This window comes from Phallusia mammillata, chromosome 5, assembly GCF_965637545.1.
Source record: "Phallusia mammillata chromosome 5, kaPhaMamm4.hap1.1, whole genome shotgun sequence".
Lineage (NCBI taxonomy): Eukaryota > Metazoa > Chordata > Ascidiacea > Phlebobranchia > Ascidiidae > Phallusia > Phallusia mammillata.
In genome coordinates, this window is record NC_137256.1 from 3,292,659 (window position 1) to 3,305,191 (window position 12,533).

Sequence of the window (12,533 nt, forward strand, 5' to 3'; positions counted from 1 at the left end):
TCTGTTGTTATATGGTATGACTATTTGCCCATATCTGTTAGTTACGTTTACAACTGTACCCAACAGAACGTATATCGACATATAATCTGTACACGCATACATGTTTTGAACCCCAAATAATTTAAATGTTGGAGTGTAGAAACAATTTCGGTATAAAATTAAAATATAAGCCGCCCTCGATTATAAGCCGCACAAACGGCAGCTAAAAAACAATATAAGCCGCGGCTTACAATCGAGCAAATACGGTATTTTGTTTTGTTTTTTAAATGTTTTAGCGCGTGTCTATACGCACCGAGAAGTGGATTTATTCCGAAAGTCAGGGAGAAAAAATTAGGCGGGGAAAAAGAATCCAGCACGGACAAATCAACAAAAATTCATGCTCAAAGCCAAATAACTACGGTTTTAGGTAGTTGTACTGCTGTATATGTTAAACTTCTACTATTTATTAATAGTTCGTCAAGCACCTTATTGAATTGTAACTGCATTGTGGGATTAAATGGCAACAAACGAGCATCAGTCAAAGTTTACACCAGAATTTGTTGTTAAACTCTTTCAACAACACTTCAATGACTCCGGTACTAAGTTTTCAAGTAAAGACGTTTCTGCATTGATGTGCGCCGAGCTTCTACGATTGTTTATCGCCGAAGGGGCCACGCGAGCTGCACGCCAAACATTAAATGAAGATGCAGCAATCTGTGAGGTGGAACATCTTGAAAAAATAATTCCACAACTTCTGTTGGACTTTTAGAATAAAAAACTTTGCCACAGTAAGATTGATAAGAGCACATGTTTGAATAGCAGCACCAAAAAGCAAAAGATATGTTGTATACTGGTCCAAAGTTTTCACTGATACTTGAATGTGTTGTTGTTGAGTACTGACTACTGAAACATTGTGTAACATGTTCTTCAGATGAAATGATGTTTATTTTTGTCAAATTAGGTTGAAGAATGTGCTCTATCAAAGTATTACAAGAAGGGTACTGTAGACCTAAAAGTGACCAATCGTTTGTAGCAGATTGTTCTGTGACCTTGGTAACATGTGAAATAGGTCTTATCTTGGTGGATACAAGTGGGCCTTGGAATGCCAAAGCAATTGCATCTGCAATTGAGAATGCTGGATTTAAACTTTGTGACATAAAATTGGTGGTGGGCACTCATGGACATTCTGATCACATTGGAAATTTAAATTTATTTCCAACGGCCAAATTTATTGTTGGATTTGACATTTTCGAAGGCAATGTTTACGAAAGCTTTGATTTTAAAAAGGATTTGGCAGAATACAAAATAACAGATAGTGTAACAGTAATACCAACACCTGGTCATACAAACCATGATGTGTCTGTTGTTGTCAAAAACACTGAACTTGGTACTGTGGTTGTGGCAGGGGACTTGTTTGAAAATGAAAATGACATACAAAATCCAAATGATTGGCAATCATTGAGTGAGAGCATTCAGCTGCAAGAAGTAAACAGACAAAAGGTTCTTGCAATTGCAGATTATATTGTTCCAGGACATGGAAAAATGTTTAAAGTTGTTAGACACCCATAAATTTATGTGTTTTTAATTATTTGTACATTTTTTGCATACACCCTAAGGCAGTGGTTCCCAACCTATGGGTCGCGACCCAAAGTTGGGTCGCCTGAAAATCCTGTTGGGTCGCCTGTTTTGTGACAATAAGAGATTTACTCTTTGACTTCGTTTCGTGGCGTTTTTTCCCCAAGGCTTTAAATCAGGATTCTTCAACTGGGGCGAGTTCAACATTACTGATTGTATGAATATGTAAGCTTACAAGAACTGTGAAACTCAGCTAACTTTATCTTACAAGCAGATAAAGTATTTGAATTTTTTGTGTTTACTGGCAATTGTTTGTGATTTTTGTGATATCAGGAACTTGTTTCGGTTTCACATTTCTTATATAGGCTGAATAGCGCTTCCCAAACTGCGTATTTGTATCATTTAATTTGGTAAATGTAGTGTAATTTGATGTTGAATGTATAGGATTCTCCTCTACCGAGTAATGCCCTATTGTTTCAACAAAAGAAGGGCATTGTTTGCGCATAATCGTAATATCATTTTGTCTATGATGTAACGAACTGTTTCAAATTGTTGCTCTAAAATAATTTCATGACAACTGGGCGTAATAATGGTTACTTCTGTTTGTGACGTCATACTGGCTGATAATGCTTTGAGCCGACTCAAAAGTTCGCGCTTAATGGAAATGTTTTGTCAAAAAAACAAATAGTGTTTCTTTTATTTTTTAATTTTCCAAACTGGTGTAATAATTTTCAAAAAGCATACCTGATACATAGGCAAAACTTCAACCGAAATAATAAGAATGTATAACCACAAAACAAAATTTTGGGAAGTATTTGGGTCGCATCAAAAAAAGGCTGGGAACCACTGCCCTAAGGCATGCCATGCTTCCTTCAATTTGCTGTTTCTTGTGAACATGTTGTGCAATGCAAATTAAAATGTATTGGTGTTTTATGTTTGCTTTGTACATATTACAGTATATTGTAGGAAAAGTAGGGTTAGTGTGGTGTTGCAATCTAAATCGCTCATTATTCAAAGCACAATAGAATGGTTGTGTATAAAGAAGCATCAAACATGACATCATTAATCATTAAATTATGTTTTTTGAAGACTGGTTTCTATCTACCAAACTGCCCATGAAAAAACTACAAAGACCATGTCTGAAACTGGCTGTGCAAGAATGAGTGCATGATTAAGATTCAGTACTGATTCACAAAACTGCTCAGTGGCTAGAAAAGTGGTTTTCAACCTTTTTTGTCCACGCCCCCCTAAGATGCTTGTCCGACACTTCACGCCCCTTGTGAAACAGGCAAAAATGTTTTTTCGAATACTTGTAACCATGGAACAACCTGAAGTTTCCCTTGCCTGTGTTGTAAACCAGGGGTCACCTAATTACCGCCCGTGGGGGTTAAGGATTGTGCAAACATGCATAATACATTTTATAAAATAAGTTTACCTGGTCTGGATTTACAAGGCATAAGTATGATCAAAAGCAGTTTGTTACGTCACAGGCAAAAGCAAAGAATGGTGATTGTGTGCAAACAATTGCATTTTGAATACAAATAAGATCGTTGAATGACATGACCCTTTGCGGTCTTGTCAAAGTGTCCTCCTGATCGCGAGTGCCAGTTTGGAAATGGCTGCATCAGGGCTTGTAACTCATGCGGCGCTCGCGCGTGATTATTAAAATTATCCTGCCCGCTGTGAAGTTTGGTTACCCCAAAACTTTGTCTCGTATGTCATTGTTCAAATTGTGTGTTACGTCAGTGTGTTATACCGTTTGTGCTCGTAAACACTTGCAAAATTAATTTTAAGGGGAGGTGAGTCCCACTGGGCTAGAAACATATACTATGACGTCACTAACGCTTACAACGTAAAATCCAACCACAAGAGAAAAACTAAATTAGTTTCAAATCTTGGTAGTATTTTATTTGTAAAACGCCCTAAAATGGCGTATCACATTTTGACAAATTTCAAGAATACATAAAAAGACTGAGCAATAACAACAACCAGGCTACTAAAAACGCCGTTTATTTGAGCAAATATCTCAAACCAAAGATTGACGTTAATTCGCCTGTTTCTCTGACACAACCGTCTGTATAAAGATTGGCTATTTTTAGTATTTACTTGGTCTACGACAGAAACAATTGTTTCTATACTTTTTCGTTAACATAGCGGCCATTTCGTAATTTTCCGAGTCGGACCCGCGGTCCAAGCTGAATAAATTGTTTCAGCAAAATTAACAATTTAGCAAAACGAAACCTTCGTAAGCTAACTACTAATTGCTTTGGGGCAATTTTCACATACAAGATCAGTTTGTGACACCACAAGCCAATGTTCTAGTAAGTCACAACACAGTAGTAAGTTGTTATTATTGTCTTACAGTCGCAGTACCCAATTAGCTTAAAGGGGCCGAACAGAACCAACCAAAGAGTCGCATGTGGCCCGAGGCCCGTTCAATGCTAGAATGCAATTTAACGGAAATGTACGACTTCAATTGTAAGTAAATTATCCAAGTAAATTAATTTTGGGAATCATTCCCAATTCTGTGCAACTTTTGCTTTGATTTCTATAAGTGATGCACCGAACTAACAATTAAAAGGTTTGAGCGGAAACCGAATATTGGGCCGGATCAGGCCGAACCCCAAATCCCCGTTCTTTTGAATGTTTTTATAACTGAACGTTGTTTTGTTGATGCAGGTTAACTCATTTATGATACTCACAAACAACTTTAACAACACGTTATAAAATTGGAAGCTGAAACAAACATCTAATATTTTGTAGACAACATATGGCTCTCGTGTTTTCTTCAGCATGTAGCCAATTTATGATATTTTTAATTTGCAACATAAAGTTTAGGTTCGAATTTTCATACACTCAAAAAGTTCAGTTCCGGTTGTTAGTTCTGTTTTTACATGGTCGGTCCAGATATTTTATCATCGATAACCTACTAAGTTACAATCTTCAATGTTAATTTTCTAAAAACAAGAGCTATGTGAAAGTTGACCAAGTATTGCTCATCCAGCAGTTTTATTGCAAACAATCGACGTTTCGACGTCCTATACAAGACGCCTTCATCAGGATAATGACATAACTTGCAGGACAACTTCCTTTTAAAGCGACAAAATGCAAAACACACACATGTAAAACAGCGATAACAAGAAGAACTATGTGAAAGTTGTTCTTCCTCGTGCTCCCAGGTAATTAAAAAAGTCTTACCCTGCTCTCATCCGAACTAATTATATTTCTGGTGGTGAGTGGTGACGGAGGTCAACGGCTCGAAAGGTTTTTGCAGTTGCCGGCATGTGATAAATTTAGTTTAGTATTTAACATTTCGTACATTTTTACAGTTTTCTGTTATACAGTGGCAAACAGCAACTTGGGTTTAAATTTAGAACTGACTGCGTTAGCCAGGCTTGCCACCTAACACGGTCAGAAAAAGGATATTATTTTTGCAACAACTAAGAATCAAGATGTTTACGGTGACAACCAAAGCAGCCGTTTTCGTTCCACAATGGTGTGTAATGTTGCATTTTCTGCGTATTTCGTAATATTGACTTTAATCCACCGATTACAAATGGCATCATTTTCATTGTATCTAAACGGTAAAATTTGTTTTCCAGTGCCCAAGTACGACATTCTTCCGGAAAACTTAAGGAATGTAAGTGCATTTTCTATAAACTTTTGTGTTTTTTATACCTTCCTTTAAAAAATGTAGATATTTTACATTTTTGTGTTAAGCTTACTAAGTAAGATTATGTTGTTAATTGGGGTTTTTAGTTTGTTAAAATAGGACTATTATATAGACAAAAATGTATATCACTGCTTTAATTTACAACCGTCTGACATTTGAATCTGTTCCTTTTGCAGTGGGAATCAGGCTGAAGGCAATTACAAACATTCAAAAAATTACTAAAACAATGAAGATGATTTCAGCAGCAAAATTCGCACAAGCTCAAAAAGCAATTGTTCCTGCCAGAGCCTATGGTGTCGGAGCTATGAGTATGCCCTGAATTTAACAGTGTCTTTTTCTACACTTATTTAATTTAATAAAACTTTGTTTTTACACAGGCCTGTATGATAAAACAACTGTTCCTGCTGAAGAAAATGAGAAAAAGGTGTTTGTTGCCATTTCCTCTGACCGGGGTTTATGTGGAGCACTTCATTCTAACTTGAGCAGAGCCCTAAAAGCAGAGTTTGAAAAAGAAACCAGGGAGGACACTAAAATTATTAGTGTTGGTGAAAAGTCTAAGGTCTTCTTTCAAACGTAAGTATCTTTTGTTAATTTAATAAAAGTATGTACTTTTTTTTGTTTCCCATTTCTAATGCTAAAATCCACACCAAGTACACAATTGCCAGACAAACTGTTTTATCTAGTGAAGAAATTGGTAGATACACAATGGGTTTTAAACTGCAAATTTTCCAAACGATGTTATTTGCTTTTCCTTAAGACAAGTGCTCCTTGCTTTCTAGTAATGAGAGCATTTCATTGCTGGAAGGGGAAACATCGTGATTTTCCTCTTGTTTTTTTTCCCTGAGATGAGAACATGCACTTTTGGCACAAAAACTTTGATGGATTTGAATAAAACTTTTACAGCTTTATGGTTATGTTACTTGTGTACATGTCTCGTTAGTTTCGCTTGACTTGATAGCCCCACCAGTTAACCCATTACCACCCAAAAAGTAAAATCTTTTTTATGCTGCCACACACCATAGATGAAAGTGTCATGGTGTTTTACTATGATAGTGGCAACAGTACATACGCTGCTTGTGTTTGTGATCGACTTGCTTTAAATGGTGACTACTTTAGCAGTTAGTAGTTAGGGGGGTGTTATCAGACTTATGACTTCAGAAGCATTAAAGGTTGATGCTTAAACCACCTCCAGTTCTTAAAATTCTAAACATAGGCCAGCTTGGGGGAAATTTTACAGGACTGTATTTTATTAGCTTTGTGTAGAACCCCATCACTTACTAGGCCCTAAATTGCTTATCCTTTACTCCACTAACCCCATAAATTGGCTCTGATGGCTGGTAGTACTAGGATATTTCTGTAGCTCCCAGTGATTATGGAGTCTGACTTGTTTCAGTTGCCATTTTAGAGTGAAAAAAAATCAACAAAAACTTTCCATTCCACCCCAGTTAAAATTTGCTCTGATACATTTGTATTGGCCATTAACAAAAATGCATGTTCTTGGTCCCATTTATTTGCCTGTCACAAAAAAGGGTGAAACTTGTGCTGTGTTAGTAAGTACACTGGATATTAGACTGTTGGAGTAGGAAAAATCAGACTTCTTACAGTGAAGGAATCCGACTCCTAAAACCTCAGACCAACAAACCTGTATATATATGAAACAGTAATAATAATGGCTTAACAATGGTACCTTTACAGTCAATGTGTCTTTACTTAAAATAATATACTGATTTTGCAACTTTTAGGGCCAATTCTAAGGATCTTCTAATGGAATTTAAAGAAGTTGGCAGAAACCCACCAACATTTGTGGATTGTGCTTTTATTGCTGATCAAATATTGAAGTCTGGATTTGAATTCAACAGTGGAAAGTTCTTTTATAACTATTTCAAGTATGTACTCCTCAAATTAGTCACATAAAGTTGTGGTTTATGGTTGTTACAACCAAAACTAACACACATGTTTACCTTTTATTTTTTAAGGTCTGCAATGTCTCAAATCATCAAGGAACAACCTTTTTACTCAGTTGAGGGTTTTTCAAAATCACGTAAGAATTTATCCACAAACCTGCTGTATTAGGTTGTATTTTTTGTACTAACACTTATATACTCAGCGTCCATAACGGTTTATGATTCAATTGATGAGGATGTGGTTCAGAGCTATCAAGAGTTTCAACTGGCAAATGCTGTATTTTACACGCTGAAGGAAAACTATACAAGTGAACAGGGTGCAAGGATGGTTTCTATGGATGGTGCAACTAAGAACGCAGGTAAACATATATTGAATAAAGTTCAATGACAGTTCGTTAAGCCAGTTTGCTTTGCAGTATAGTACTATATGTATTTTAGTGAGCAAAAATAGCATGTGAATTTTATTCAGAAAAAAAAATGTAGCATAAACTTTCATTTTTGTAAACATAATCATTCAAATCCTGATTGTTTTAATTGTAGCTTATCATTTTTATTTGTTATTTGTAATTTTTATTGTAATTGACCTTCAAAGTAAAGTCTATCATTCAAACAAAGGTTTTAAACAAATTTTAGGTGTATGAATTGTTTGCGATTTTGACTTTTTGGTGTTCCTAACTGACAATGTTTTTTGTTCAAAGGTGAAATGATTGACAGGATGTCATTGCTGTACAACCGAACCAGGCAGGCTGTCATTACCACAGAGCTGATTGAAATTATCTCAGGAATGACTGCTCTGTAATGCTGCATCTACCTAATTAGAATTATTTCATAAATTTAAGTTCAATAAATCCACGGTCTTGTTTGTTTATTCCACTACAGAAAAATAGCCTGGATGCGTTATGTGCCATTGGGTCGTATATTATTTCGCGTTTTGTTCCAAATAAATGCACGATTCAAGACCGAAGCCAAAGAAATGTGGTAGATTCATGTTCAAGAGCATACTACGTTCAATACTGCGTGTTTAGGTCATCACTATAATTACCAAACATCACAAATGCTGCTACATGAACATAAAGTGAACTCAACTTGGCAAGCTGTGCGACAACGAAAAAATAAGTCAACAAAAATATTGTCACATTCTGTCCCACGCAAATTATCCCGAGTAGCGTCTTCTAGAGTGCGACGATTTTCGCATGACATTGTAGCGAATCGGCCGAACTTTCATGTCCACGTATTTGAAGGAATATCGCGAATTGGATACAGGATCGCTCAGCTTATCCCAAGTGCCCCAGTAAATTCCTTTTTGAACGCCTCTGTACTGCCCTCTGTGGTAGACGCCGTTGAGGTTTGCTGCAAAGCATGCATTGAACCACCATCCAGAGCGATAATATTCGCCGCAATTGCCCAGTTCGTAGCCATCGTTGTCTCGGTCGTAAGTCGTAAAAGGCTGCAGGTTATGGTTGTAGCTTTCGCTGGAAAAACAGAAAATAGTAAGACACCTAGTTAGAATTCTATCTGAATAAGATATCGATGATGCTGTAAAGGCAAAATATATCTATTTTAAGAATGAATGACTTATGTTTTTCATAAACTTGAATCAACAGTTAGGCACGAATTAAATTTTAGTTGCTGTTTAAAAATGTGACAAAACACACCCGTAGTTCAACGCATCTCCTGCAGTTCCAGAATACTTGAGTGCAACCAGTTCGAAATTTCGTGTCGCACCCTTGATGCGAAAAACGCGATAGATGGCGTGGCGGCTTGTTCCATCCCAATCTGTCAGGTCGATTCTGAGCATTACGCGTCTTGCTCTGAAAAAAAATCAAATCGACGTTTAAACTTTTTTACCATCCTGGTGCCAATAGCAGTATACATTTAATGGTTTATGTTGCAAACATTTTGTGTAACATATTTTACCTGTTTCCGGTTGTGATAAAATTCATGCGATCCAGTCCCAACCAATGATCCAAACTGGAATTTCCAAATCCGTTTCTGTACTCCAACCAACTTCTTGTGAAGTTTTCACCTCCCGCGATTCTTAAAAAAATATTTGAAGGTTTATTTTTTGAACCGACCAAGAATTATGATCAGAGTTTTAATCAGACCCCATTTTTTAGGACAAGAAGTCCTTAAGTTAAATACGTACGGTTCTAAATGACGCGATTAACTCGTCGACTGACGTTTCCTTTGTTGGTAGTGGTTTGGAATGCTCGATGGGCAAAAAAGTAAAGCAATTAGTTTTGGAAAGTGTTCAGGCCCAAATTTGATCTGATTTTCACCTAATGCCAAATCCGCGTTTAGATAACCCGGCCTGACTTTATAATAGTTGACAAACCTTCGCTGAATGGTTGTCCATCCGCCGCCAGCCGTTCTCATATCACAGAACACATCCCACACACCGAACTTGCCCGGTCGTATTTTGTACACACCACTTGCTCTCACTCCTCGTAAATACAAATCCGCACAGTCCCGGGGTAAATCTGTCCACAAAAACTATTTAGTTTCACGCCATAGTATACATAGTGAGGAGCAAATCTACATGTGCAATAATGTTGGTATAACTGGCCACCATGCCCTGTAAGAGATACTGTTTGGTTTAATGCCCACACTGTCTTGGTAAACGTACCTGAATGTGGAATTTGAATATTAGTTGACTTGTAATGGATAAATCTGTGCTTCGTCACGTTTACAGATGAGATCTGTTCGTTCTCTTCCCAAGCGCCTCCGGAACCTTCCACACTTGAACCTTGCGTTGAACTTCCAAAGTCTGTAGTGTATCCGTTGGTTGGCAGAGTTATTTCGTTAAGTATAGTAGAAGGGTTAGTTGTTGTGGTTGGCGGAACTGTCGCTGCCCAAGCTTCCACTGAAACATCGCTGTTCGAACTTTGGTTGTGGGACGTCGAGGTATAAATGTGCAGCTGGTATGTCGTGCCATTTAATGGTGGCTCTTCAATTTGTGTTTTAATTCTTTCCTCTACACACACGTGTACATGTATTACGTACAAAAAAATACTCATTACAAAAATGGTAATGAATTTCCAACGAATATTTTGAATTTATTCTAACCTTCATTTTCGGATTCTTCAAGAAAGCGCTCCACATTGAAAACTCGTTCCACCCCGATTACCTCATCATACCTGCTGCGGTGTTCACCCTAGATTAAAGTATTTATCAAGTACTATGAGGCGACCAACCGTATCTTATGTTTATTGCTCGTATAGTCTTATTTGAGGTGTTACCCTTTTGAGTCTATTTTGAGGTATGTTACCCTTTTTGATAGAAAACATACTCACAGTTACCACAGTGGCTCCCAACCTGACAATCTACTGACTTTATTATAATTGGCGAGACTGACTTTGGTAACATATAATACCAAAGTGTGTGTGTAGTGCTGTCCATGTGCATCCGTATTTGGTCAAGCCCAAAAATGAAAGTATAATTTACTGTCTACGAAAAACGCGGCCAATTATAATCGGATACTCCACAAAAGGGGTACGAGGGTTGAAAACACTGCTTTAAAAACAATGGCTATGCACAAAAAAACAAAGATCTTACGTCGGTCGTAACCTCGTGGCCTCGCTCATATTCATTTATTTCATCGAAAGACTGTTGACTGGATCGCAAATATTCTCCATAGGACACTTCCTCGCAGCAAGTTCGACACAACATCATTCGTGGCCCCTCGTTGTTCACAACTTGACGATCGGCTCGTGATATCTAATGACATTTTTGACGCTTAAACTCACGCCATGATGCGGATATTCATTCGTGTTAAAACCTACCGATCTTGGTGGACTTTCTTCAGATGGTGGACGCATGGTTTCTTTAGTTGTACTCTGTTCGTCTGCTTTAAATGTATTGGGTAAGACACACCGCTGTGACAGTTTAATCTATGCAAAGTGTTATGAAATAGTAATATATTTATTATGCTACTAACTTGTGTCTGAAGTCGTCGTGGGGCATTGATTGCAGGCAGTTGCGACGTTTTCCATTTTTCGCGATATTCTAATTTCCAACCCTTGCAAAAAATCCATAACCCTTTCTTCGATGCTCGCCACACGGTTGTTCATTTCCAAGTGCCTTTCAGCTATTTCTTCTGAAATCCTGGATACAATGTCCGACTCTCGGGATATTTCGTCGAACTCATGAGGTGAGGTGACTTGCGCGTATCTTGGTTCACTAGTAGTTGGTATTTCGCCAGAAGTTTGGTCCGTGTTATTCGGCAGACTGGTTTGACTTTGGTCATCTAAGGTAGTTGAGAGCAAGTTCTTGATTACGTTGATTTTATCATTTAACTGATCGATAGCTGCCTTATTCTCTGAGCGCCATGTACGCTGCTCCGAAAAACTTTCAGTCACAATTCGCCACATGTTTTTTTGCAACTCAGGGGTCTCCTGTGCGCTGAAAACACTACCAAGCTCGGCTCCGATGTTTACAGGTGGAATATTCAATCGGTACGAACATTCGCCTGCAGAATTGCAAGTTCTGTCGATGTTTAATGCACAAGATTGTTCTTGAGTCATGGGTCCATGAGTTTGGTCCTCGCCGGCGTTTCCATTAGCCAATTGATTAGAAAAAGATAAAATCACTAAAATCGCCTGCAGCCTCCACAACGAGGTACATAGCTTTTGTCGAATACGAGATCCCATTGTATTATTCCTAAAATAATATTCGGAATTCAAACTATTGTTATGTATGTCTACCATTAACTTTCTACCTTACATGCGTAATAATGATGCTCCTCGCCATAACAAAAACCGTTTCGAAGTAGACTAACGCTGTTATGTTACTTCTGCGCCAGCTCAGATTATAACGACTGATCAACCAAACCCTCAGGAGACAAGATCGTCATTCGCAATCTGAATGTTACATCATATCTAATGTCATCGATACGAGTTAAGCTACAATACACTTACGTGGGTTCTCGCTACAATTGAACGATGCTGCACAGGGCTTTAAGTTTATCACACTCAGCATAAAATGCGTTAAAAATGCAAACGTTTTTAAAAAAAATCTTCCTTGTTACTAATTTTACAAAGATATAACCGACACAAATTGATCCTTGTTTCGTCTTTGACTACTCAACCTTTCTGCTGCGTCGAAGACAGCCCTTGAGAGGCTAAATAACACCCTGTCGCCTTTTATGGTTGTTTGCGGCGGGGTGGTAGGAAAAAATCGGCCATCAACCGACGTGGTTTACCGGCGCGGTTCTTTAATCCGTGATGTTGTCACTGAGGTATCGAAGGTGGCAGCTATGTGCAAAATGTAAATAGGCTACCGGACGGTCTCCTGGCCCAGTGGCACAGTCACAAGCTGACTGATTGTTTAATTTCCAAGCTTGATACAACTTTTGTCTTAAATGACTGTTTTTTTGAAATGACAGTTTTCGTGGGAACAAAAGA

At 37.8% G+C, this 12,533-nt stretch overlaps 3 protein-coding genes across 4 annotated transcripts; 2 read left to right on the plus strand and 1 right to left on the minus strand.

Annotated features, from left to right (window-relative positions):
- Positions 1–308: 308 nt before the first annotated feature.
- On the plus strand, positions 309–2,487 carry LOC145229043 (metallo-beta-lactamase domain-containing protein 1-like). The gene has a single exon (XM_080094297.1). The coding sequence runs from the start codon at positions 949–951 to the stop codon at positions 1,546–1,548; it is 600 nt and encodes a 199-aa protein (XP_079950423.1). The 5' UTR covers positions 309–948; the 3' UTR covers positions 1,549–2,487.
- A 2,364-nt stretch (positions 2,488–4,851) lies between these two features.
- Positions 4,852–8,095, plus strand: LOC145229228 (ATP synthase F(1) complex subunit gamma, mitochondrial-like). Its single transcript, XM_080094525.1, has 8 exons — positions 4,852–5,050; positions 5,157–5,194; positions 5,404–5,535; positions 5,605–5,800; positions 6,970–7,113; positions 7,204–7,268; positions 7,335–7,490; positions 7,830–8,095. The coding sequence occupies exons 1-8, from the start codon at positions 5,007–5,009 to the stop codon at positions 7,928–7,930; spliced, it is 876 nt and encodes a 291-aa protein (XP_079950651.1). The 5' UTR covers positions 4,852–5,006; the 3' UTR covers positions 7,931–8,095.
- On the minus strand, positions 7,982–11,946 carry LOC145229227 (uncharacterized). Of its 2 annotated transcripts, none has more exons than XM_080094523.1 (9): positions 11,069–11,946; positions 10,914–10,978; positions 10,687–10,848; positions 10,198–10,285; positions 9,758–10,105; positions 9,467–9,611; positions 9,049–9,168; positions 8,787–8,942; positions 7,982–8,603 (listed from the first exon to the last, which is right to left on the minus strand). In XM_080094523.1, exons 1-9 carry the CDS (start codon positions 11,835–11,837, stop codon positions 8,285–8,287), a joined length of 2,172 nt encoding a protein of 723 aa, XP_079950649.1. In that variant the 5' UTR covers positions 11,838–11,946; the 3' UTR covers positions 7,982–8,284. The 2 variants fall into 2 exon arrangements, with proteins under 2 accessions (XP_079950649.1, XP_079950650.1); XM_080094524.1 differs by having other exon boundaries at positions 10,914–10,975; positions 11,069–11,808.
- Positions 11,947–12,533: the final 587 nt, after the last annotated feature.

Bases quoted from the DNA above. Each gene is read 5' to 3' on its own strand.
- LOC145229043 (XM_080094297.1), top strand. From the start codon at position 949: ATGTGCTCTATCAAAGTATTACAAGAAGGGTACTGTAGACCTAAAAGT.
- LOC145229228 (XM_080094525.1), top strand. From the start codon at position 5,007: ATGTTTACGGTGACAACCAAAGCAGCCGTTTTCGTTCCACAATG. The intron at 5,801-6,969 runs GTAAGTATCTTT...TGCAACTTTTAG, and splicing joins TCTAAGGTCTTCTTTCAAAC to GGCCAATTCTAAGGATCTTC. The intron at 7,491-7,829 runs GTAAACATATAT...TTTTGTTCAAAG, and splicing joins TGGTGCAACTAAGAACGCAG to GTGAAATGATTGACAGGATG.
- LOC145229227 (XM_080094523.1), bottom strand. From the start codon at position 11,837: ATGGTAGACATACATAACAATAGTTTGAATTCCGAATATTATTTTAGG. The intron at 10,286-10,686 runs GTAAGATCTTTG...ACTTTAATCTAG, and splicing joins GCCACGAGGTTACGACCGAC to GGTGAACACCGCAGCAGGTA. The intron at 8,943-9,048 runs GTAAAATATGTT...ATTTTTTTTCAG, and splicing joins TTTATCACAACCGGAAACAG to AGCAAGACGCGTAATGCTCA.